This window comes from Dermochelys coriacea, chromosome 7 (assembly GCF_009764565.3).
Source record: "Dermochelys coriacea isolate rDerCor1 chromosome 7, rDerCor1.pri.v4, whole genome shotgun sequence".
NCBI lineage: Eukaryota > Metazoa > Chordata > Testudines > Dermochelyidae > Dermochelys > Dermochelys coriacea.
The window spans coordinates 45,818,794-45,846,784 of record NC_050074.1 but is presented as its reverse complement, the minus strand read 5'-3'; the positions used below and the strand labels follow the sequence as shown (position 1 = coordinate 45,846,784).

The 27,991-nt window shown below is 45.3% G+C and overlaps 1 protein-coding gene across 1 annotated transcript in view; it reads right to left on the bottom strand.

Moving 5' to 3' along the window:
- Positions 1–27,991, bottom strand: part of DOCK3 (dedicator of cytokinesis 3) — a 603,029-nt gene that overhangs the window by 270,885 nt on the left and 304,153 nt on the right. Inside the window, 3 exon segments of the mRNA XM_043518507.1 lie at positions 1,468–1,622; positions 2,946–2,987; positions 25,619–25,703. Of these exon segments, the coding sequence (XP_043374442.1) occupies positions 1,468–1,622; positions 2,946–2,987; positions 25,619–25,703 (282 nt within the window).

Here is a 27,991-nt window from a genome sequence, read left to right as displayed (position 1 = left end):
AGCTTTAGTCTGGAAATCTTTAGTTTTCTCTCTAACCTGTTTTCATCACTTGTTTTTACTGCGCAGGAGTAAGATGACATCAATAAGAGTTAAGAGTTGAGGACTCCCGGTGGCACTAGACCTTTTCCTGCAACATTTTCTTCAGCATATAGTGTCTCAATGACTTCTCTTGATAAAGACATATACTAACTGAACTACTCAGAGATAAGGCACTTGATGTGGTCATTTTCTGTTAATTTTCATCCTGGTATTTCCAAAGGCCACTTATAAGAAGGAAAAAAATAGGACCTATTTCATGTAATATTGAAACCTCTAGTACAGTGGTCCCCAAACTTTTGAGGGTGTGCCTTCCTGGCCTCCCCTGGAGCCAGTGCCAGGAGCTTGGCTGCAGCTTGGGGGTGGGGGAAGGGGAGGAGGAACATGGATGGGGTAAGGGGGCTGAGGCTGGGCTGCAGTGGCGGGTGGGTCTAGGGCTGGAGTCTTGCTGGGGCACAAGCAGAGCCACAGGCGGGCCTGTAGCCAGATTTAGCTCCGCTCCCATTCCCGGGCTGGGAATGGAGCTGCAGCTAGGCCCGCAGCTGGGTTTGTCTCTGCTCCCTCCCCGGCCAGGGGCTGAGGGCGGGGCCGGAGTGGCAGCTGGGCCCCCAGCTGGGTGCAGAGCCGCACCAAGGCTGGGGACGGAGTCAGACACGGAGCTGGGAATGCGGGACATGACTGGGGGTGGGGTCAGAACAGAACTGGGGGCAGGGCTGGCTGGCGCTCCTGCCCCACCCCCGCCACGACCCCCTGAACACTGCTCTGCACACCCCGGGGAGGGCTTGCCCCACAATTTGGGGACCTCTGCTCTAGCGGCTGCCTATAACATACTGTACAATCAAACTAGCCAGAAGAATGGATACCTTCAGCCATATTTAAGTATTTATAGCTAACTCAGAGTGAGGAACACAAGTTATTATAGTAATTCTAGCATCTCTCCAATCCACTATGATTCTTCTTAGACCACAAGGGAAAGAGAGCTTGATGATCTCAGCCAAGCACCTAAACCAACAGCTGGGCTCCTTTCAAAACTCTCATACAACATGGCACAAATCAGCATAATCACTTTTTACAGAGTAACAACTTTCACTCTGCACAAGACCTGGACTACATTAGAAAACTTGTTTAAGGTTAAGTTTTAGGACTGATCTGGAAGTTTGTACAATGGCTGCCCATGCTATGCCTACTGTCAGTCAATGCTCTGAGTCACCCACTGTCATGAGAACTATACTTCTCACGCAAAAAACACCATACTTTGATATTTTGGTGTATGCATCACAAAACTGCCAGTCACTGAATTTATCTATCAAAATTCTTCATGACAAGGGTGAGAGGAGATAGTTCAGACATTTTTCTCCAAGCTTTGTATTCTTTGAATTCACATTCTTCCACATGTGATGAAAAGCAAACAAGAGGTTGATATTGTCCTACCTGATCTGCTTGCCCTCTCGAACATCATACAAAGAAAAGAAGACATCTGTGTCCTCCCCAATAGTATTATAGGTGAAGCTCTTTAAACTGATGAAGAAATGGTGAGGCACTGGCATACGGCAAGCTTCCCCATGACGCTGACGAATTGTATCCACCTGATTTTTAAAAATCAAAAATAAGTATTATTTTCTTCACAAATAAGGGGTACATAATTCACATGGCAGAGTCATAACTCAGTTCTTCCTCCTCCATGGAGTAGCAGTTCAGCCTCATGAATTAGGTGCTACATCAGAGACATATGGCAGATGTGTTTTCAGTTTTTCTAGTTTTAACTTATATATTTGTTTTTCATTGCAGTGGTTTTGGAAACAGCGATAAGAAGATGTGTAGTGTTACCAATCTGAAATCAATTTATCTAACCATCAAACAGACTACATCAGTTCTGTTTCTCAGCCAGTGCTCCTGATTCCAGAAAGTACAATTCTTGTTGACTCACAGTTAGCAGGTATTAGAATTCTGAAAAAATTGCTTCAGAAACTGCTTCTTGCTGATTTTTTATAATAGTTGCAGCTCATTAACCACCCTAGAGATGAGAGATGTGAGATTGTGGGGAGGGAGGGATATGAGATCTAAAATAGAAAGATCTCTTTTAGGAAACTCTAGGAACAATTTAGGGAGAAAGCTTAGGCTGCGGGGTTATCTTTTATTATCGATATTTGAGTAACCAAAATAGCCAAATACCAAGAAGGATGTACATTTGGGCCTAATACCAATTATATCATTTATACCAGTGGAAAGCATATATAAAATACTACTATTCTGATTTGATAGTGTTTTACTTCTATTTTGCACTGATGTAAATAAAAACACTATGTGCAGGTCAACTATCAATTTGAGCCAATTCTGATCAGAATGAGCTGGGAATGTATTTCCTTACAGGGACAATGTTAAGATTTTGGTTTCCAAATTTGCCCTATATTTAAAGTTACAATCTAAATGAAAAAATTCTCTGAATTTTACAATAAATCAAGGTATTACAGGGTGCATTCACAACCTACGATACCTGTTAGAAGCCCCAGTCATTTAAAGCTGGAAATGTTAGGAAGTAACATTCCGAGTCCAGAGATTCTGTAACCAAGAGGGAACTAGGTGACAGTAAGGCTAATTAAAAAGGCAGCCTTTCAGGGGAAAGGGTGTGAGGATGGAGAGGAGAGAGACCTAGATAGGTAGTTGCTACTTTTCGGTGTCTCCATGACAGAAGCCCTGGTAAGAGCAGCAGCTTGAGTTGAGGAAAAGGAACCTTAGACATAGGCTGGAGAGGGACCCTGGGGAAGGATGAATGATGCTTTGAGATCTTTGGATGAAAGGCTCTATACACATATCAGTCTGCGATTTGCATTATTTCTTTACATTCAGATACATTATCACAGATTTCAAAGAAAAAAAGACATCATGCTAGGGTTTTGCAGCCATCTTACCTGTATTGTGCTTTGCTGGACACTGTGCCTACTTGATAAATGCTGTGGAGGAAAAAAGAATAAAAATATAAATTGATTATTATAGGAGAAACATTTGCATTCACTTTATACAGCATTGGACAACTATTTTTAAAAATTAATTTTTAACCCTAAAATCCTCCTGTCTGTACTATCTTCTCTCTATGTATTCCTCTAATTGTTACTGTGTCCTTTATCATAAACATGCTAGACATTTCTGAGATCACAGCAAACTGATTTTTCAGTTTATTTTCATAATTCAGAATGATTTTCTTTTTTTTGTGTTATTCATTAAGACATACACCAATACTACTAGCTTTATCTGAAAACCCTTTTATACCTAACCGAGATAATTTAGGGGTGGTGTTGCCTTACCTTTGAGTGTAAAAGGCTCTCACAGACTTGATAGCATTTAAAATTGTCTTTGTATGTCATTTAAAAAGGCCCTTTTTCTTTTTCTTACACTAGGTAATTTAAGGTATCCAAATGCAGGAGTACCCTACTGTTATTAGTCCCCATCTAGTATGTGTTATCCTAAGGACAGATACAGTTGTTTAATCATCCACAGAGATGGAAGCCTAGAAAGAAGGTGATTTTGATACTTTCCGTGTTCAAATTTTGCACAGATTTGGACTGTGTGATACAAAATGAAATTCCAGTAAACATCTGAAGACATTTTCACTAATATCAAATAGTAAACATCTGTACAAAAAACATTTGTAGTAAGAGCAACATCCAATGAAGTGATCATGAAAGCTTATGCTCAAATAAATTTGTTAGTCTCTAAAGTGCCACAAGTACTCCTTTTCTTTTATCTCTGAAACTGTAACTCAAAGGATGATCCTGTTTTTTATGCTAAACGGTAACATTATAATCAGAAAGTGGACTGCAAGTCTCTAACTGTGCCTGTTTAATCTGCAGAGGAGAGATTTAAATATTAATCTGAATCTAAATTGAGGTTTCAGAGGTTTGTTTTTTTAATGTCTTGTTAATGATTTTGCCATGCCTTGTTATGTAAATTCATTTAAACTTTAGTATTTAAAAAATGAAATATCTTGTCAACATGATCAACAGAATAGCTTACGTCCTTTTCCCTCTCATCTTACCCTACCCCTTTCAGACATGTTTAAGATATTGTTGTTCTGACAAACCCGAACACACTACTTAGCAGAAAGAAAAGGAGTACTTGTGGCATCTTAGAGACTAACAAATTTATTAGAGCATAAGCTTTCGTGAGCTACAGCTCACTTCATCGGATGCATTTGGTGGAAAAAACAGAGGAGAGATTTATATACACACACAGAGAACATGAAACAATGGGCTTATCATACACACTGTAAGGAGAGTGATCACTTAAGATAAGCCATCACCAGCAGCAGGGGGGGGGAAAGGAGGAAAATCTTTCATGGTGACAAGCAAGGTAGGCTAATTCCAGCAGTTAACAAGAATATCAGAGGAACAGTGGGGGGTGGGGTGGGGGGGAGAAATACCATGGGGAAATAGTTTTACTTTGTGTAATGACTCATCCATTCCCAGTCTCTATTCAAGCCTAAATTAATTGTATCCAGTTTGCAAATTAATTCCAATTCAGCAGTCTCTCGTTGGAGTCTGTTTTTGAAGCTTTTTTGTTGAAGGATAGCCACTCTTAGGTCTGTGATCGAGTGACCAGAGAGATTGAAGTGTTCTCCAACTGGTTTTTGAATGTTATAATTCTTGACGTCTGATTTGTGTCCATTCATTCTTTTACGTAGAGACTGTCCAGTTTGGCCAATGTACATGGCAGAGGGGCATTGCTGGCACATGATGGCATATATCACATTGGTAGATGCGCAGGTGAACGAGCCTCTGATAGTGTGGCTGATGTGATTAGGCCCTATGATGGTATCCCATCCAACTATAGTCTTAGCCCAGCAGAAGAATCTGTCCTATCTCGGGGCCTCTCCTTTTGCCCCTCCACCCCCACGAACATGATACAGTTCTGTGGTGACCTAGAATCCTATTTTCGACGTCTCAGACTCAAGGAATATTTCCAACACACCTCTGACCAACATATTAACCCACAGAGACCTTCCTGCCAACACTACAAAAAGAAGGATTCTGGGTGGACTCCTCCTGAAGGTCGAAACAGCAACCTGGATTTCTACATAGAGTGCTTCCGCCGACGTGCACGAGCTGAAATTGTGGAAAAGCAGCATCGCTTACCCCATAACCTCAGCCATGCAGAACACAGTGCCATCCACAGCCTCAGAAACAACTCTGACATCATAATCAAAAAGGCTGACTAAGGAGGTGCTGTCGTCATCATGAATAGGTCAGAGTATGAACAAGAGGCTACTAGGCAGCTCTCCAACACCACTTTCTACAAGCCATTACCCTCTGATCCCACTGAGAGTTACCAAAAGAAACTACAGCATTTGCTCAAGAAACTCCCTGAAAAAGCACAAGAACAAATCCGCACAGACACACCCCTGGAGCCAGGACCTGGGGTATTCTATCTGCTACCCAAGATCCATAAACCTGGAAATCCTGGACGCCCCATCATCTCAGGCATTGGCACCCTGACAGCAGGATTGTCTGGCTATGTAGACTCCCTCCTCAGGCCCTTCGTTACCAGCACTCCCAGCTATCTTCGAGACACCACCGATTTCCTGAGGAAACTACAGTCCATTGGTGATCTTCCTAAAAACACCATCCTAGCCACTATGGATGTAGAAGCCCTCTACACCAACATTCCACACAAAGATGGACTACAAGCCGTCAGGAACAGTATCCCCGATACTGTCACGGCTAACCTGGTGGCAGAACTTTGTGACTTTGTCCTGACCCATAACTATTTCACATTTGGTGACAATGTATACCTTCAAATCAGCGGCACTGCGATGGGTACCCGCATGGCCCCACAGTATGCCAACATTTTTATGGCTGACTTAGAACAACGCTTCCTCAGCTCTCGTTCCCTAATGCCCCTACTCTACTTGCGCTACATTGATGACATCTTCATCATCTGGACCCATGGAAAAGAAGCTCTTGAGGAATTCCACCATGATTTCAACAATTTCCATCCCACCATCAACCTCAGCCTGGACCAGTCCACACAAGAGATCCACTTCCTGGACACTACGGTGCTAATAAGCGATGGTCACATAAACACCACCCTATATCGGAAACCTACTGACCGCTATTCCTACCTACATGCCTCTAGCTTTCATCCAGATCATACCACTCGATCCATTGTCTACAGCCAAGCTCTACGATATAACCGCATTTGCTCCAACCCCTCAGACAGAGACAAACACCTACAAGATCTCTATCATGCATTCCTACAACTACAATACCCACCTGCTGCAGTGAAGAAACAGATTGACAGAGCCAGAAGAGTACCCAGAAGTCACCTACTACAGGACAGGCCCTACAAAGAAAATAACAGAACGCCACTAGCCATCACCTTCAGCCCCCAACTAAAACCTCTCCAACGCATCATCAAGGATCTACAACCTATCCTGAAGGACGACCCATCACTCTCACAGATCTTGGGAGACAGACCAGTCCTTGCTTACAGACAGCCCCCCAATCTGAAGCAAATACTCACCAGCAACCGCACACCACACAACAGAACCACTAACCCAGGAACCTATCCTTGCAACAAAGCCCGTTGCCAACTCTGTCCACATATCTATTCAGGGGATACCATCATAGGGCCTAATCACATCAGCCACACTATCAGAGGCTCATTCACCTGCGCATCTACCAATGTGATATATGCCATCATGTGCCAGCAATGCCCCTCTGCCATGTACATTGGCCAAACTGGACAGTCTCTACGTAAAAGAATGAATGGACACAAATCAGACGTCAAGAATTATAACATTCAAAAACCAGTTGGAGAACACTTCAATCTCTCTGGTCACTCGATTACAGACCTAAGAGTGGCTATCCTTCAACAAAAAAGCTTCAAAAACAGACTCCAACGAGAGACTGCTGAATTGGAATTAATTTCCAAACTGGATACAATTAACTTAGGCTTGAATAGAGACTGGGAATGGATGAGTCATTACACAAAGTAAAACTATTTCCCCATGGTATTTCTCCCCCCCCACCCCACCCCCCACTGTTCCTCTGATATTCTTGTTAACTGCTGGAATTAGCCTACCTTGCTTGTCACCATGAAAGGTTTTCCTCCTTTCCCCCCCTGCTGCTGGTGATGGCTTATCTTAAGTGATCACTCTCCTTACAGTATGTATGATAAACCCATTGTTTCATGTTCTCTGTGTGTGTATATAAATCTCTCCTCTGTTTTTTCCACCAAATGCATCCGATGAAGTGAGCTGTAGCTCACGAAAGCTTATGCTCTAATAAATTTGTTAGTTTCTAAGGTGCCACAAGTACTCCTTTTCTTTCTGCGAATACAGACTAACAGGGCTGCTACTCTGAAACCTGTCACTACTTAGCAGGATCTGCATGATTTGTTGGTCAACATGACAGCAGTTGCAGGAACAGAAATTCAACAAACCAAGAGCTTCAGCAACAGCATCTCCAAACCATGGCATTCTTATGAGTCTTGCAGTCAGAAAAAATGAATAAAAACAGAGGAAAAAGGCCATTTTATTTTGGTGATTGAAATATATGCTATATAAAAGAATAAGCTCTACAAGAGACTGAAATTAAATAATACAATTGGAGGTCAATGAATTTGCATTTTAACAGTAGTGGGCTGAATATCCTTTTTGCATCTTTGGTTGGCCAGGAGACTGGATTTCATGACAATCCATGCTTTTGATGCTTCAGGGCTGCACTAATGCAATACTCTCTGCTTTGGGCTGACCCTGACAGCCATCCAAAAACAATACAGATTTAACGTGTGCTTGCCCACTGCAAGTGAATGGCTTTAATCCATGGGCAAGGAGATGAGAGTTTTGTTGTTACTTCCTGAAAAAATAGATGTAGTTCTAAATCTATGCAGTCGGGCAAAGGTACAATGGGGTTATAAGTATAAGCCTCAGATAGCTCTGAGGAAGAACACTGTTCAGCCAGTGGGCCACTGTATTGATGATCTGACAGGACACAGCAATGACCTACAAAAAAAAGTGCAAATGAGTAAGCCACTGCTGCATGCCTCAGATGCACTAAGAGGCACAAGAGGTTAAATCCATAAAGGGATTTAGGCACCTAAGTGTCTGCTGGTAAAATCCCCTTAAACCTGCCACTGGGCACATGCATGACAATCTCAGTCCTGTGCCCAGTTGGGATCCTCAAACTAGGTATTCTCTCTCCTATATTGCTTGCAGGGACTGATCTGGCAGGCATTTTCAGAGGTCGCCTAACAGATCAGATCCCACGCAAAACCGATCTAGAGGAGGTGGTGGTGGTGATGTTGCTTCCACCTTATAACATTTGGCCCAATGGTTAGAGCATGCCCCACGGACATGGGAGACCTGGGCTCAACTGCCCCCCCTCCACCCGGATTGTCTGGGCTGGGTCTCTCTCCAGTTCTCCTGTAGAAGCCACTCTACTTTCTATAAATAATTAAGTATTTATTGAGCCAAAGAAAGAGCAAGAATGACTCTTTAACCCAGTGGCTAGGGCATTCACCCAGTATGTGGGAGACCTAAGTTTGAGTCTCCATTCCAATCCTGTCCCACAACCCAGGTGAATGATTTAACTACTGGGCTAAAAAGGGCAGCCCCACCACCTTCTTTTTGCAAGAAAGGACTTAGGTACCTAACTCCTGGAGAGGGTTCATGGCTGTGAATCTCAAACAAAAATAGGCATTTCCCTCAGACCTGGACTTAGGTGCCTAACTTCCTTTGAGGGGCAGGGCTTAGGTCTTCAGCATTTCATATTAGTTCGTTTAGACAGCTCCCACTCAACTTGCTGGCATTTGTGGATCCCATTCTTAGGTACTTAACTCTCCCCAGGAGTTATACAGGGTACCTGGTTCAGTGTTATAAATTCCATTAGACAGCAGGGTGTCTAAAATTTAGGCACTGCAATGCTTAGCCTAAGTCCTCTTTTAGGATCTAGCCCAAGACCTTTTATCTTCTTTAACCATCAGAGAATTGAAGCAATAGCCTACTAATGCACACCCACTACTATTTCTGACTCATTATAGCTTACTGATACATTATAATGACTAATAGGGCTATTAGAGTATTGTTTATTAATCTTATACGTCATTATTTTTGAACACCCTTCCTAACATTTTGTGAGGGTTTTTATGCAGTGTATCCTTCAACAGTGAAAAATGATAGTTTCAATCCTCATTTTGAATATATTTATTGTTTGTTTATTTTTCTAACCCACTCTCTCTTTTAAAAAGTTGTTCCCTGAACTGTTTGTATCCTCTTCCCCTCCTCCCACTCCATCCCTACCCGCAGAAGTAGGGAACAGGTGTTTTCAGTGAGTTTCAATGATGAGGTGTCAATGTGCCTATAGGGAGTTTGGTATACGACTATGGAATCATCAAAAAAGTCCAAACAGCACATTAAAATTTTCATTTGGACTAACACTATTCCTACCTATACACTACAAATACATCTATACACTACTCGGCTGTCAAAACAGTCTCTCCCCTCCGTCACCCTCACAGATCACTATAATAATCACAGATGACCTGCAAAAAATGACATGAAATGGAAGATGGCTAGAATTTGGCACACAATATCCTTATCTGAGTCTCACTTCTATAAAACATTTTTAATCTTATGTTGTGGCTGTGATGGAGGCAAAGATGAGGTTTTTTGCCTCCCTCAGGGCATCTACAAAGCCCCAGTCAATAGCGTTCTAGGTGATGAGCATCCACACTGTGTCTACTTGCATGCAAAGTCAAAATGATTCACATTGTGGGGAATTTTTAGTGTATACAAGCCATTTTCATTTCTGTTATATATTTACAAATATTTTTTAAAAAGCTTAGAGAGGTTTCCAGCTCTGCATAACAGATGTATAAAAGCTGCCAAGCTCATCTCTCTTTGAATTCTCCCTATGTACCTTGCTGTTTTGACATCAAATGCTATGTTCATTGCAAGTCTATTTCTAATTTCTCTCCACTTCAAAACTCCCTTCAAAACTAGTGTATTTGTAAGAAATCCTGATATATGACTTATCTTAATTTAAAAATAAAATAGTTCAATTTAAAGACAAACAGCTGAGGTCTGGAAGAAATATGGGCAGTAGCTCTGTCGTCTGCCCATTTACAGGACTCACCCTGTAGGCACTTCAGAATGATGCATAAAAAATGATCAATTAATCAAAAGGAAGGCTAAACAAGTGTTTAGAAGCTAGATTTAAACCCTTCTAAAGATCTGCAGATATCTCCAGAGATGTGTGTACTGTTTATTTCTTTCCTGTGCCCATTCTTGCTAAATAACAGTGTCCCACTGTTACTGTTGTGCTGCTGGGCCTATATCACTGACCGATGTAGATTAAATCTAGTGGCAATTCCAACTGCAAGCTGATTTACAGGAAGCCCCATAGAATAGTTTAACAACTCAGAATACATTTCCCCACAATGTTATACAGGTTAAAAATGATGTACATACCAACAAATACTATTCAGCTTATATCATTTTTTAAGAAATCATGCACATTTTCATATGGAAAGGGTAATTTGTTTTTCTTAAAAAACAACATCAATTTTAGATAAATTTTATTCATGTTAAGCCACTTTGTTCAGCTTCATAATCAGTAACCTGAAGTAGAAAAATTCACAAGGCCTAAGACAAAGTGATTCTGACAAGAGAGGAGATGAAAAAGAAAAGTTATTTACCTGTACAATAACTGGAGTTTATCTTCGATGTGGGGTTCTCCATCTGTATTCTATTACTCCACGTGCCCAAGACTGGAAAATTTCTGCTACTAGACTCCATTGGTCCACAGCTGCACTCTTCTCCTTGTGCTCTGAACTGAGGGCATAAGGGGCAGTGTGTACTGACTGCCTCTCTTGTTCTCTTTCTACTACAAATAGCCATAGGCCAGGGCTCTGCAGTAGAGGGGAAGGAAGGTGGATACTGGAATCCAGATAGGGACCACGTATCTCAAAGAACTCGTTATTGATCAAGGTAAGTAACCTTTCTTCTTCGAGTGATGGTCCCTATGTGTATCCACTCAAGGTGACTCACAAACAGTATTAGTTGAGGAGGGTAGGTTGGTCTGCATCTGCTCTATACCAGTTGGAGGACTGCTCTGCTGACTACGTAGAAGATTGTACAAGAGCATAATGGTTCACAAAAGTGTGAACAGAGCTGCTCTACAGATCTCCAGAAGAGGGACATCTTGAAGTGAAGCAACAGATGCAGCCTGGGCTCTGGTCAAGTGGGCCCTCATATCTTGCGGCAGATGGGCTGCCATTAACTCGTAACAAAGGATGGTGCAACCCAAATACATTTGGAAAATCTCTGTGAAGAGACTGCTTGCCCTCTCATATGTACCATAAAAGAGACAACAGTTCAGGAGATTTCCTGAAGCGTTTTGACTTCTGAAGATAGAATGACAAGGGTCATCATGCATCCAGAGAGTGTAGTTTCTTGTCTTCTCTGGTGGCATGTAGTTTTGGATAGAAGACAGGTAAATGGATGACCTGGTTTAGATAAGGTTACTTTGTGGATGAATTTGGGGGGTAACATCAGGGAAATTTTGTCCTTATGGAAGACAGTATAAACTGGTACAGCCACAAAAGCCCCCAGCTCACCTACTCTCTGGCTCAGGTGATCACAATCAGCAAAGCAATCTTCATAGATAGATGAAAGAAGAAACACAAGGCTAAGAGTTGAAATGGAGCTTTTATTTACACCTACAGGTCTTGGTGGACATCCCATATCAGGGTAGGTTTCAGTATCAGGGGAAAGAGTCTGTCCCTTCAGAAGCAGTATTGTAGTAGGATGGGCAAAGACTGAATGGCTGCCCACCAGAGGGTGAAAGGCACTAACAGCTGCCAAGCATACCCACAAGGAGCTGAGAGATAGTCCTGACATTTTTAGAAAGAAGAGGTAATCCAGAATAGTAGGGATATCAGCATCTTCTCGGGGGTGATATTGAACAACAATGGCACCAGACAGAAAATCTTTTCCATTTTGCCGTGTAATATTTCCTCGTGGAATCTTTTCTACTACTGCTAAGGATGGATTGTACTGCCTCTAACCACGATTTTTCTAGGTCTGTCATCCATCCAAATATCATGCTGCTGTATGGAAGGACATCCATACACATCTACACATCCACATCCCTGAGTACCATAGCCATGCTGATATAATCCCTGATGTAGGTGCAGCTAGGTCAATGGAAAAATGCTTCCATCAACCTAGGTAATGTCACTCAGGGAGGTGGTATTCCTACAGCAAAGGGAAAAAAACCTCTGCGCTGTAGACTGAATCTATGTAATGGAGTTATGCCAGCACAGCTATGTTGCCGTAACTATGCCACTATAATCCCTGTAGATTAGACATGGCCTGAGTTGGAGTGTTTCATCTTGCCTTTGTCCTGAGCCAGTAGGTCGGAGAGGAGCTGAATATGGATGCACAGGCACAAGGACTCAGGAACCAGAACAGCCTAGGCCACCCCTAGCTGCAATCTGGATCACAAGCGCTCTTTTTTGATCTTCCTCAGAGTTTGAGGTAAAGGTGGGATGGGTGAAAAAGCATACATCAGTTGCCTCGACTACTAAACTAGAAATGTGTCCTGTCTAGAGTCATGCCCTTGAGCTACTCTGGAGCAGTAGGTTGGATATTTCTTGTTCTGTTGAGATGCAAAGAGATCCCAAAATGGGAATCTCCACTGATATAAACTACTCTCTGTATCACCAAGTTGTATAGTTCCCATTAGTGGTGTTTGGAGAAGTATCTGCTGAAAGGTGCATGGCTAACAGGGTGATCTGGTGGTGAATGAGCCAGTTCCAAGAGATTGACTGTTTCTATGAAAAGAGGGGTTGACCTTTGCTCCCCCTTGTTAGTTCATATAGTAAACTACTGTCATATTGTCTGATATGACGTCAACATGCAAAGTCTGCATAAATGGTAGGAATTTTTTGTAGGCTTTGTGTACTGCATGCAGCTCCAGAAGATTTATGTGATTTTTGGTGAGTCCAGATTATACTGCACTACGTGTTCATCCAGAATGGCTCTCACCCTAGTAGGGTGGCATCTGTAATCAGTCTTTCTGTGGGTAGTAGAGGGATGAAGGGAACCCCTATGCATACCATCCTTCCGTTCTCCCACAGGAGAGAGAAGCCAGAACTCTGTGGGAGAGCGGCATCAGTTTGCGCAGACTGTGCTTACTTAAATACTCCATAACCAAGCTTATAGACATAGATGGCAAACTCTCACAAAAGATGTCACATAGGTACACTTGGCCACCTGACTTAGGAGGAGCAGATATGATAAAACAGTCATCTGGGGGCTCAGCTGTAGCTGAGTGATTAAATCCCTCAGAACTTGGAATATGACCTCAGGTAGGTATGCTCTGGCATTCATTGAGTCTAGGGCCATCCCAATAAAGTCTGTAGTCTGTGTGGGAACTAAAATGGACTTTTCTACATTTACTTGGAGCCCTCAGAAGAGTCTTGATATGACTTCCCCCGTGAACAATCAGTCATTGAAGAAAGGGAACACTGACAAGCCATGACACCAGAGATGAGCTGCCAGTACCGACAGTACCTTCATGTATAGTCTCACTACCAGTGAGAGTCCTAAGAGGAGCAGGTTTCAGAGTAGCACCCGTGTTAGTCTGTATTCGCAAAAAGAAAAGGAGTACTTGTGGCACCTTAGAGACTAACAAATTTATTAGAGCATAAGCTTTCGTGAGCTACAGCTCACTGAGCTGTAGCTCACGAAAGCTTATGCTCTAATAAATTTGTTAGTCTCTAAGGTGCCACAAGTACTCCTTTTCTTTCTAAGAGGAGCACTCTCAGTTGATAATGATCTAGGGCCAAGGTGAATCAGAGGAATCTCCTACATGCAGGGTGGATGTCAATGTGGAAATAAGTATCTTTTAAATTGAAAGCTGTGAAATAATAGTTATTGTCCAGTGAAGGGGTTCCAGAAGCTAGGGTGATCATTCTGAACTGCAGATGGTAGATAAAAATATTCAGCTGTTTGAGATCTGGTACAGGCTTCCAGTCTCCTTTCTTCCTGGGGGATGAGGAAATATCTTGAATAAAATCTTTTTTGTTTGTGCTGAGAAATTACTGGTTTTAAAGCTCCCAGATGGAAAAGGGAGTCTAACTGACTAAGGGCCAAGTCCTGACCCCAACACATGACATGAGCTGCAAACCGTGCTCTGGAAAGTTCCTTCAGAGCCAAGATGGGAGAAGGAATCATTTACTCTGGACTATTTTGTGGTTGTGGAGTTGCTCTCTGGCTGCTACTCCAGCCTTATGGCTAAAATAAACTATGAGCAATTTGCCACAAATTTAGGTCAAGGGGAATGGCCAATGGATCCACGTACTAGCAGATTCACTGCTCTTTCTCTTAAATACCTGCTGTGCAGGAATGTGCAGGGCATCCTTACAGAATGTGGAGTGCAGAAGGTGCACATCCCCTAACTCAGCGGTCCTGTTTTGAGGGTTGCACCCCCCCTTACCCAGGGTCATTTCCGCCCCCCAGCTTTCCTTGAGCTGGTGCGGGGACACTGTGGGAGGTGAAGGATGTGGCCAGAGGCAGGAGCGAAGCCACAGCCAGGCTGTGGTAGAGGCCACCAGCCAGGTCTACAGCCAGGTGCACATCCACTCCTGACCTTGCCCCAGCGTCAGCCCCAGGCCAGGAATGGAGCCATGTCCAGCGGCCGGACTGGGGCAGAGCTGGGGGCATAGGTGCCAGAACAAGGGGTGATGGGGGTGCTGCTGCACACCCTCACTTGCAATAGTTTCCATTAAATACAGGGTTTACAGTTTGGTGTAATGGGTCTCAGCAGCCCCACTATAAAAATGGTTCCAGCACCCCTGGCTGGGGGCGGAGATGGGCTGAGTGGTGCTCCCTCCCCTTCCCTGTGAGGGCTGGCATGGGGCCCCACTGCACCCCCCTGGTCGGTCCTCCTTGCCCCTCTAGGGGGACACGCACCACACATTGGAGACCTCTGTCCTAAGTGCTACCCTCTGCATGGCTGAACCATATTAGTTTTACTACAAGCATCTTACATAGTCACAAGAGGAGGACGCAGGCTTTGCTGCAGGTGTAAGACAGGTGTAAATAACCTCCAAGTTAATCAGGATATCAAAAAACTTAATCTATAACCTGAGACACTAGTGTGCTGGAGCAAGGCCACTCAAATTTCACTGCACCAGAACACTCAAGTGTTGGATTTTTAACCTCGAAATATTCCACTGGAACTTTCACATTGTAACTGAATCAATGTCTCTGCCAGGACAATAGAATCTTAGTTACATTAATCAATTTAAACATTCATTATGTCACAAATATTCAAATTAAGAAAGATACTTTGAATGAAGTGCAAGGAAATCAAGCAAGTCATAAAGTTAAAATCTGTATTGGGTGTTTTCTGAGTCATGCAAGGTTTGATATGAAGCCTGTACTAATACTTTTTAATACAGGGCACGGAGACCCTGTACAGTCTCTGGCAAATGAGAAGTTAATAGTAAAAACCAGTGATGCAGAATGGAAAGCCTCAATATTTCCCTTGCATAGAGAAATGGACTTACAAACTATGACGACACTTTGAAAAGGGTGGCACAGACAAATCTTTACAGATTTTAAGTTTCTGAAAACATATGGTCTTTATTTCTTTCCATGTATGAACAACAATCTACCGTTACATGATGAAATCTCTATATGACACTTCCAATTGACAATGTCTTCATTCATAGAATGCTCAGTGGACTGTCCCCTCTTCTCCTTTGTTTCTTGCTTTCTTCTTTTCTTGCTGCCAATTCATTCCTTCTTTCTGGGAACTGATCCTCTATTCGTTGGACTAATTGTATATTTTTATAGTTCTAAAATCTAAATTTAAGTATGGTAAATCTAAAAGCCATTGAAAACTTTAAATTGGGAAATAAAAATATTTGCCTGAGATAGCTTATCCCTGGCACTCATAAAAATAGTTATGACAAACAATTACTATTTTCTTTGGAATGCACTAGATTGCATTTTAGGTATTTTCAAATATTTTACTGGGGTGAGGGGGTCCCCGACAGAGAATATCTTTTGCTTTGTGTTTGTATAGCACCTACTACAATTGGGTCCTGGTCCACGACTAGGACTTCTAGGTGCTATAGTAATACAAATAATAAATAATAGTAATGTCTTACCACCCCTTTCAAATTACACAAGCAGTTCCTGATACTACAGCTTAGCAAAGGGATATTATTTAGGGGTTCTCCCTTCCAGCCCTACTGTTCAACTTGTCATCCTTGGACCAAAGTTGGATCCCACTATTCAGGATATTCACATTTGAGAAGTTTAATTCTCTTACCAGTCACTTTATTTGAGAAGATGGGTATTAAAATGTTGTGGTCCTAGAGAGAGGGGAGAACTTGGGTTCCCTTATTTTAAACTGTGCTATTGAGTCTACAACTCAGTACTTCCATAGTCCACCAAACAGTTATTTAGGCCTGTGAAATTGTAGTTTTACTTCATTGTATGTATCAGTGTATCAATGCCTAAAAATGCTGAAAGTCTGAACTCCTTGAAATGAAGAAATTTTTATAAAACAAATACCCAAGTCCAACATTCTACTATATTATCAATCTACTTTATATTATACTATACCAGGGGTGAGCAAACTATAGCCTGTGAGCCGTTTTAAGCCGACCCACGAGCTCCCGCTGGGGAACAGGGTCTGGGGCTTGCCCCGCACTGGAGCTCCAGCGAGGGTGTTGGGTCAGGGGCCACACCATGCAGCTTGGCTCTGCTCCGGTGCTCCGGCCAAGGCGCTGGGTCTGGGGCTGCTCCACATGGCTCCCAGAAGCCTCAGCATGGCTCTGCTCCAGCTCCTACATGCTCCAATAGCCCCCTCTGGTGCTCCAGTGGGAGCTGCAGGGGCAATGCCTGTGGATGGGGCAGCGTGCAGAGCCACCTGACTGAGCCTCTGCATAGAACCGGAGAAGGGACATGCCATTGCTTCCGGGAGCTGCTTGAGGTAAGCGCCACTCAGAGACTGCACCCCTGAGCCTCTCCCCATGCCCCAACCCCCTGCCCCAGCCTTGGTCCCCATCCCATCCTCCAAAGCCCTCGGTCCCAGCATAGAGCACCCTCCTGCACCCCAAATTCCTCATCTCCAGCCCCACCCCAGAGCCTGCACCCCCAACCAAGGCCCTCACCCCCTCCCACACCCCAACCCCAATTCTGTGAGCATTCATGGCCTGCCATACAAAAAACGGTTACTTACTTTCTCGTAACTGTTGTTCACGTCCATTCCACATTAGGTGTGCGTGGGCCGCGTGCATGAGAGTCAGAAACTTTTCCCCAGGTCCTGTTGGGGCCCCCTGGGTAGCGCCACTGTGCTGTGCATATATACCCCTGTCAGCCTGACCCCCTCCAGTTCCTTCTTGACAGCAACTCCGACAGAGGGGTAAGAGAGTGGGTGGTAGAATGGACGTGAACAACACAACTCGAAGAACAACAGTTACGAGAAAGTAAGTAACCGTTTTTTTCTTCTTCGAGTGCTTGTTCACGTTCATTCCACCTTAGGTGAATCACAAGCTTACCTCTGGAGGAGGGTAGGAGTCACAGAACAACTGCTCGGAGGACCGCTCTGCCAACCGCCGCATCCTCTCTGGGCTGCTGGTTGACCGCATAGTGGGTCATGAAGGTGTGCAGTGAGGACCAGGTGGCTGCTCTGCAGATCTCCTTGATTGGGACCTGTGCCAGGAATGCCACAGAAGTCACTTGCACCCTGGTCGAGTGGGCTGTGACCGCCAGGGCCGGAACACCTGTGAGCTCATAGCACACCCGGATGTAGCTTTTAATCCAAGATGAAATCCGCTGTGCCGACACTGGGAGGCCTTTCGTTCTCTCAGCTACAGCCACAAACAGCTGCACAGATTTGCGAAAGGGCTTGGTGTACTCCAAATAGAATGCCAGTGCTCGACGCACATCCAGGGTGTGCAAGCTGCGGTGACTCGGGTCTGTATGGGGTTTTGGGAAGAACACCGGCAGATAAATGTCCTGGCCCAAATGGAATTGGGAGACCACCTTAGGGAGAAACTTGGGGTGCTGCCGGAGCTGCACCTTGTCCTTGTGAAATACTGTATATGGTGGCTCAGAGGTGAGGGCCCTCAGTTCGGACACCCTTCTGGCCGAGGTAATGGCAACTAGAAATGCCATCTTCCAGGAAAGGTGGAGGAGAGAACAGGAAGCGACGGGCTTGAAAGGGGGTCCCATGAGTTTAGAGAGGATCAGGTTTAGGTTCCATGGAGTGACTAGGGGGTGGAAGTACGGAAACACCCTCTCCAATCCTTTAAGGAATCGTCCCACCATTGGGACTGAAAACATCGAGCCCCCCGAGAACCCCGGATGGAAGGTAGAGATGGCCACCAGGTGTACTCTGAGTGAGGACGGGGCTAGCCCTTGCTGCTTGAGGTGCAGGAGGTACTCCAGCATGGCCTGCACCGGGGCCTGGCATGGCCGCACCTGTCAGGGTTCACACCAACATGAGATCCTTTTCCACTTGGCCATATAGATCGCCCTGGTAGGCCCTTTCTACTGCCAAACAGAATCTGCTGCACAGGAAGGGAGCGTTTAGCCACAGAGCCTCCACCCTGTTAGGTGCAGTGACTGTAGGTTGGGGTGGAGAAGCCGCCCACTGTCCTGCATAATGAGGTCCTGGTGTAGGGACAGGACTACTGAGGCCTCCACGGACAGCTCTAGGAGCGATGTGTACCAGTGCTGACGGGCCCAGGATGGGGCGATGAGGATCACCACTGCCCTGTCCCTGCGCACCTTGAGTAAGACCTTGTGTACCAAGGGGAGCGGGGGGCAGGCATACATCAAGCCCCCCTCCATGGGATCGCAAACATGTCCGTGAGTGAACCCGGTCTGCGGCTCTGGAACAAGCAGAACCGCGGGCACTGGGCATTGGCCCTGGTGGCAAACAGGTGTACCCGGGGAAACCCCCACCTGCGGAAGAACGAAAGCATGACGTCCGCCCTGAGCGTCCACTCATACATGCGATATGACCTGCTGAGGGAGTCCGCCAGCTCGTTTCGTACCCCCGGGAGATAGGACGTCTCGAGGTGAATTGCGTGGGCTATGCAAAGGTCCCAGAGGAGGAGAGCCTCGCGACAGAGTGGAGAGGAATGAGTCCCGCCCTGTTTGTTTATATAAAACATGGCAGTAGTGTTGTCTGTCAGAACTGTCACACTGTGACCACTCAGAATGGAGTGAAAAGTCTGGCAGGTGAGACGAACCGCCCTGAGCTCCTTCACATTGACATGGAGTAACCGCTCTGCTCCAGACCATAACCCCTGCATCATGAGGTCCCCCAGGTGAGCCCCCCATCCGTGGTCTGACGCGTCCGTCACCAATGTTAGGTCCAGTTGTGGGGTGGCAAAGGGGATGCCTTCACAAACCACAGGCTGGGACTGCCACCACAGCAGGGACTCCAGCACGTCCTTTGGGGCTGTCACTACCAAGTAGAGGGGGTTCCTGCCTGGGCAGTACACCCGAGTGAGCCACACCTGCGGAGTCCTGAGTTTCAGTCTGGCATGCCTGACCATGTTTGTGCATGCTGCCATGTGGCCGAGCAGCCGCAGGCAGCACCTGGCCATTGTTGGAAACTGGCGCAGGGAGGCCACTGCTTGCTGGATAGCCCAGAATCGGGATACTGGAAGGCTTGCCCTGGCCTGCACTGTGTCCAGGACTGCCCCATGAATTCCACTTTCTGCGTGGGAACAAGCGTGGACTCGAGGATGTTGACCAGGAGCCCCAGCTCACGGAATAATTTCAGGGCCACCTCCATAAGGCCCCGCACTTCTGCCTCGGATCGGCCCACCAGGAGCCAGTCGTCGAGGTATGGGTACACCCTAATTCTCTGCCTCCATAAGAAGGCTGCCACCACCGCCATGCACTTCGTGAATACCTGTGGGGCCGTGGCTAGACCGAATGGGAGAGCCGCAAACTGGTAATGTTTTTGGCCCACAGTGAAGTGTAGAAACCGCCAATGTGCTGGATGGATGGCAATATGAAAGTACACGTCCTTCATGTCAAGGGCAGTGTACCAGTCCCCCGGATCCAGGGAAGGGATGATGGTGCCCAGAGAAACCATGCGGAACCAGGCCTTGACCAGGAACTTGTTGAGCCCACACAGGTCTAGGATGGGGCGAAGGCACCCTTTGGCCTTGGGGATGAGGAAGTACCAGGAGTAGAACCCCTTCCCCCTTAGGCTGTGCGGCACCGCCTCTACCGCCCCCGCGTCTAGCAGCGAGTGGACTTCCTTCTCTAGGAGATGCTCATGAGAAGAGGGATGGGGAAGGAGGGTGGGAGGGAGGCGAACTGCAGTGAGTACCCGTTCCGCACCATGCATAAGACCCAACGGTCTGACGTAATGGTGAACCACACACGGGAAAACGGGACAGGCGGTTCAGGAAACAAAGGGACGGATCCGGTGACTGGTCTGGTACGCTGCCCTCAAGCGCACCTTCAAAACCCTGGCTTAGTGCCCAGCTGGGGTTTGTGCTGGCCTTGGTTCTGGCCCCGCGGATTATTGTTACTGTTGTTGTTGCACCGTCGCCTGTTATCCCTGCCTTGTCTACGGTAAGGCTCATGCCTATGGCGAGGCTGGTACTGGTGTTGAGGGGAGGCTGCAGCTTAAAGGGATTTCTCTGGGTCGCCCGGGTATGCATACCCAGCGACTTAAGTGTAACTCGAGAGTCCTTAAGGCTGTGCAGCCTTGTGTCTGTCTGGTCCGAGAAGGGCCCGGACCCTTCGAACAGGAGGTCCTGGAGTGTATTCTGGACCTCAGGCGGCAGGCCTGACTCCTGGAGCCATGCCAAGTGCCTCGTGACCACCCCTGACGCGATTGTTTTAGCTGCTGTGTCTGCCGAATCCAGGGAGGCCTGGAGAGAGGTCTTGGCTACTGCCTTGCCCTTGTCCACCAGGGCAATGAACTCCTGTTGGGAACCTTGCTGGAGGTTGTCCTTAAACTTCCCCACCACCGTCCAGGAGTTGAAATTATGCCTGTTGAGGATGGCCTGCTGGTTCGCAATCCTCAACTGAAGGCCCCCAGATGAGTACACATTTCTGCCAAAAAGGTCCAGGCATTTGGCCTCCTTGGCCTTAGGGGCCGGGGCCTGATGTCCATGGCGCTCCCTTTCGTTTACCGCTGAGACCACTAGGGAGCATGGACTCGGGTGGCAGAATAGGAACTCATAGCTCTTAGATGGGGTAAAGTCCTTTGGCTGTTGGAGTGCTGGAGGCCGGGGTCTGCCATATGGCCTTATAGTTGGACTGAATGGTCTTAATGAGCGGGAGCGCTATTCTGGGGCTCAAAATGTCCACCATGGGGTCCTCCTGCTCAACTGACTCCTCGGCCTGCAACCACAAATTCTGGGCGACCCTGCGCAGCAACTCCTGGTGGGCTCTATGGTCTATTGGTGGAGGGCCGGACACCTCTGTACCCGCCACCGCCTCATCCAGGGATGACAATGAGGTTAGCTGCTGCTCGACCCCCTCTGGTTGGTCCTCCTGCTCCCCTTCTCCTGTTGGAGGGGCTTCCGGCTCGGGCCAGGGCGGGAGTCCATGGGACGGCACCGGACTCGATGCCAGTCTCTCAGGTTTATCCTGAGGGGATGCTGGAGGCCTGGATACTGCAGCTTCTGGCACTGTCTGGCATCAATGCGGGGATCGGGACCGCTGCACTGAGTAACTTGGCCTGGGCGGGGCCCTTTGGAACTCCTGATAGGCCCAGGGGGTCCAGAAGGACCAATGGCCTGGTGGCCCCCGTTGGGATTGCCAGCCCACCTGAGGGGCCCTGCTGTCTGGGGCCCAGTGCGGGTAGCTATAGTGGCCGAAGTCAGCGCCAGACTGCGGTGACACCGATCGTGAAGGCCACGGCAGTGCCAATGATCTGTGCCGGCGGGAGAACGAGCAACTCCTGGCTGAGAGGGAGCGGTACCGGTATACCCGGGTCTGGGACCGGGATCTGGACCGGGACCGGCGTTCCCTGGACTGGGACCCTCTGTGGGAGACCTCTGGCGAGGGCCATCTCCACTCCTCTCCGTGCCAGTTTCTGGGTAGTGCTGGAGAGCGGTGTGCCCTTTCCGGTGCTTCCTCGTGCCTACCCACTCCAGGTGCTGCAACCTCCTTCTGGGCCGCTGGCAACTGTGAGTCGGTGGAGTCGGAGCTCGACCGGGACCAACTCTAGGAGCGGTGCTGGGACGGTGTCCTCAAGCGGCACACCATTGCCGGCTTACCCCTCGAAGGCACCCAAAGCATGGGTGCCGGAGGTTTCTCCCCATACGGGAGGGGGCTCACCCCTGACAGCTCGATGAGGTCCTTTGCAGCCTCAAAGGTGCCAGGCGTGGAGGGCTGATCCGTTATGCCCTCGAGCCCATCATCCGCACTGAGCTCACTTAGATCTGGGCTCGGTGGGGCTTGTGCTGCCGGGACCGCCGGTGTCGGTGCCGGTACTGGTATAGCGGCCTTCCCACTCTTATTGGTGCTCAGGGCCTTGGGAGGCGCCGGCCTCCTGTGCGGGGAATGACTGTGCCTTCCTTTTGGCTGCGCCGGGGGCCGCACTGGGAAGGATGAGTGGTGCTGGGGCCTAGTCTGGTGCTCTGGGGCCGACAGTTTATGGTGCTTAGCCGGTGCCGGGTCTCTCAACGGCACCGGGGTACTATGCACCCAGGAAGCCTGAGCTGGCGTTGGGTGCTCCGGGCACGGTGGCTGCAATGTGGCCTCCATCAACAGCTGCTTTAAATGGATGTCTCTTTCTTTCCTTGTTCTTATTTTAAACGCCTTGCAAATCCTACACTGTTCAGTTTGATGTCCATCCCCCAGGCAACGTAGACACGAGTCGTAGTAGTCACTACCTGGCATAGGTTTGCGGCACGTGGCGCAAGCCTTGAAGCTGTGGGCCTGCGGCATGCCCCATGGCGGGTGCTGGAAGCCTCCAAGCACCTAATTCCTTAAGTGTCCACAATAAAGGTATGTTAACTAACTGATAACAGCTACTCTAAAGGCTAAGGGACTGCTCTTCTAGAAGAGAAAAAGAGAGGTTATTCCAACACCGCCATGGACGGTAAGAAGGAACTGGAGGGGGTCAGGCCAGCAGGGGTATATATGCAAGGCGCAGTGGTGCCACTCGGGGGGCCCCGCCGGCCCGACAGAAGCTCCTAAGGGAAAAAGTTTCCGATGCTCGTGCACGCAGCGCGCACACTTAATGTGGAATGGATGTGAACAAGCACTCGAAGAAGAATTTCTATTCCCCGATGTGGCCTTGGGCCAAAAAATTTGCCCACCCCGTACTATACTATCAGGAAAAGAGTATAAACATTTCCAGTGAAATGCATGTTATTTTTGCTTTGTTTAGTTTAGCGATATTGCCTCCATCATTAATTATGTTCACAATGAAATGGTTTTGTTTAAATTAATGTATTCCATAGTCCCTTATATCCAGCCTCTCTGGGAGTTCAAGTACCTGTGATACGCATCATCTTGCTCAGGCAAGAGATATATTTTTAATGTGAGCCCCTTATTAAAAAACTGGCAGCTGACCTGTCACCAAATCCATCATAACATCTCTATGGCGTTTTTTGAATACGAAGAATAGAAATTTGCAATTTCATCAAATAGTAGCTCTCCTGAATGTACTGGACACATGCACAAATTCTTGATGGACTCCTTGCTCCAGAAGGTATATTTACTAGAGGAGGCCTAATGCTAATCAAGTCTATATCTTGCTACCAGTGTGATTTTACAACATCCAAAGAATGTTAACTATTAGTATTTGTGTCTAGTGTTTGATGAATACTATTGCTGATTATTTGGTATTCAATTAAATGGTAAAAAAAGTGGTTCTGTCCAATCCACAGCACCTATTAAACAAAATTAATGCCCACTTAAGATAATTTCAGGGAGTTGTAATCTTTTGCATGTTCTCAACTGATTAAGGACAGTCTGAGAGAAGCCTATGACATATTCAACAAGACTAACAATGACGTGTGATTTTACATTCCCAAAGTAGGATTTTATTTATTCGTAGAAGGCTATAGAAGTCAACCTGTTTTCCAGTCAGACCATGTTGTTATCGGTCAGTATGGCATTCTGAAACTTCTGCCTGGCGCATGGGGCTTTAAAGTGAGAAAAACAACAATTTGTGAGCAAGATACTAACAAACTGGGTGTTATGACAGATCCTGTAGTACTTCCTCACCTTATAGAACACTAACAGATCTTATCGCCACAGCATATAAATGGCAGATTTCTCTATATAATATCTGAAGCATAAATAAATAAAAATAAGAAAATAAATGAGTGGATAGGAATTGCTGCTGGTTCTGGAGTACTGACATAAGAATGACGGAGACTATAATGTTATTGCTATAGCTACGCCTGATAGTTTTGTCTCTTTCTTCATGAAGTCCTAAAAGGCTTAAATTCAGTAGCTCCCCTACTGGTATGGTATGTCTCCACTGTAGCTGAAGGTGTAATTTCCATATCTGTGCTAGCTGCCCAGAGTACAAGCCTTTCTGAAAACCTAGGTATGTACTCAGGATGGCTAGCCCATCCCACTACCAGCGCACCTGTGGCTACTGTGCAATTGTTAGCACGCTACTTCAATGAGAGCTAACGCAGCTACATCTACCTAAACTGGAAATTACACCTCCAGTTCCAGTATAGACATACCCTAATGCTTTTTCCATAGGTGCCCAGATGAATGTGTCAAGCAAACAGATTAAACTGCAGATGGGCTGAAATCACATTCTAAGCCACCAGCTAGGTTTTGAAACCAATGCCAAGTTATTATTGATTCTCCAGAACTGGTTTGTATACTCCATTTATATTTTACCAGAGTATTCAACATTCTTCTCTTTCCCAGCCCTTCTTTCTCTCCATTTTGCCAAATTTATAGAAAATTATGTCCTTTGAACAAGAAAATATGGGTTGTTTTAACTAACAAGAAGTCAGAGTAATAAAGACAAATAAAGACAGTAACTACCAGAATAATCAATGAGTTAAAGAGATAAAAGAAATGCCAAATTTAAACTACAACATACTCAGTGAATCAAGAAAATAAAGGGAAAGAATAAAATTAACACAGCCAGTGTAATAAAACCTCACAGAAAAAGCCTCTTTTCCTATTGAAAAGCAGAACTTGATAAATCAAGCATGTTGTGGTACATATATGCCTAGTCTAGTGATCACACAGAGAAAAACACTTATTATAGACCACTCTCAGGAAAGAACCCTGATATCACTATTTACCTGATTTTTCATTTAAAAAAAAGTTCATATTGAAAATAATGAGACTCTGTGATGCTGGAAGCTTTATAGAGTGATATGTAACAAACCCAGAAATACTCATCTTTCATAGCATCAGCTAAGGATGAGCACCAATTGCTCCCCTTCTCCCCCACCAATATTAGTAATGTTGAAAACAATAAAAAAAAGATTTAATTCCCCCCCTCCCCAAACAAGCAACATAAATAAGAAAAGAAAAATCTCTTCCCCATGTTTATACACAAACAAAGGACTTTCACCTGAGGTTTCTTACCATTTTATAAAGATCTGAGATGCTGATCTGATCTGAATCCACCACCTCAAAGTCCTTCCGAGGAACTAGATCCAGGCCCAAATGTCTATGAAAGAGAAAGGCAGATGGAACAACTGTTAGCACATCTATCTACTCTACATGCAGGAACAATGATACTTGAACCTCTAAGGCGCATGCTATCCTTCAAGTACTGTTGGTTTTCAACATAGATAATCCTTTAAACATAAAAATGAAAAACAAAACCAGACAAAAACATAGGGTCAAGCTCCTCATATAGTGTAAATTAGCTGGCTCCACTAACTTCAATGGAGCTATCCCAATGTATATCAGCTGAGGATCTGGGCCGCTATGTTGATGCAATGGGATGGGTGAGTTAATTTCACAAAAGTTGGAAAATTTAGAGTTAAGGTTCTCACCCACACAATTTCAGCAGGTTCTTTTGTTACATGATTAACAACATATATAGAGTAACAAAGAATGTTCATGTATGTATATATATTTTAAAAATAGTATTCAATTCAATTTACTTTTGCAGGACTAGAAAAAAAAATCACATTCTTTTCATTTTAAGGTTTGATTTGCCAACTAGTATATCACATTGTTTCAGTATTGTGTAATCTTTTAATAAAAGGTATACATGCAAGGAAACAGCGTAGGAAATTCATTCTGAACATCATGACTCTTGTGCAACTAAAACCCAACCTTAACACTGAGTAATTTATTTATTTTGCAAAATAGGGTCCAGTGGTTTCAATGGGCTGAAAAGCTATCTTACTTGGCAAGCTGAGTCCCCTAGAGTATAAGGCATATCTCCACATAGCTAAGGAAGCAGCATTGCTATGTTTTAGCTATCAGCAGCATCCAGAATGGCCGACTGGGGCATTTGGCTATGAGGCACAAAACTCACTCCCAATGAATAAGGCAGGACTCAAGAAATTTTTTTTTATGGTCCTAAATTATCTAATCACAGAAGCACTGTACAGCCCTCTTTCATTTATACCATTGGAAGACAGTTGTTAAAAAATGCTATAATTTTTATAAAACTACTGAAGGTAGGCAAACTACAATTTTCAAACCCTCATATCTTTGCCAGATACAATTAGATTTACACCAGGACATTGAAGGCAATCTTCCTTCCTAGGTATTACCTGTCAAACGTCAATTTCTACTCTAAGCACACTTTGGAGCTAATCATGTTAAAAATGGTGGCACAATTTATTTATGCTTTTTAATAATAGGAAATGTATATTTTTCACCACTGTCTTCATTCTCAAAAATGGCTAACCTGTTTTTGCTGAAACTTACCAAATATATTTCACCTTTGTACAGGCCAAAAGATGAAAAATGCTGACCTTCGTTAGCAACTGAAAATGGGGGTTTATAATAGAACTGTTTAGGCAATCTTAAAATGTGCTGCCACTAGAGTGCCAGATATAATCAATGATATAGTGTTTATATTTTAAGTATAATATGCATTGATGTCAGCATGTAGAAATTATGGTGATTAGTGTTGGGACCGTGCCAAATTATTATTGTGAATTGCTGTATTTGATATGAATCAATGTAGTAAACATGAGTTTGTTATGGCTGGGTACGTCTGAATTTGCTAGAGGATTCTGGGAGCAGGGTACTCTTAGCATCAGATAGTTGGTATGGAAATTTACTGAAAGTGCTGGAATTGGTTAATCAAAGGCTCTATCTGTGTGTGTGGGTTTCAACATGGAACTTTGAAACATATCAGCCGATGGCCAGCTCACAAAAGTAAATATGTAGAAGACACGGGATCAGTGAGCTTAGTACAGGCCGATCTGGGTCAAAATGACTCTTTAGGATAGCACCGCACCAAGAGCTCAGGTGAATGATTAATGAGAGGGTAAACATCAACTGATCTTTGGTCTCTGTCCATTTTGCAATCCCTTCTAAAATATTAATTTAAAAAAAACAGTAATGGAACACCCAACAGGGCATATTTCTGCGACATGTGACTCCTTTGAAAACAAGAGGTATAAATGCTAAGGAGAGTTAGTTAGTTCCCCAATTAACATCTGAAGAGGTCTGTGACACTGTGAGATAGAGGGTCTCAGGGTAGCCAACACCTTGCTATGAGGGACTTTTGTAGGACTTTGGAACCAGAGGCCCTTGGGGTAACCAAGACCCTGCTTCAGGGGACATTTGACAGACCAACTGTCCCCCTGAAAGGGGAAGAGAAGAGAAGAAAAGAAGTCTCCATCTAGAACCGGTAGCTCTATCTGCTTTGTTTGCCAGTCAGGATACTGTGTAAGGCCAACATAATTACTGAGGGTTTACGCTTGGAGAATTGAGGCGTATAAGGAAGATGTACTATATAACCTTTTACTGCTTGTGTGATTCTTT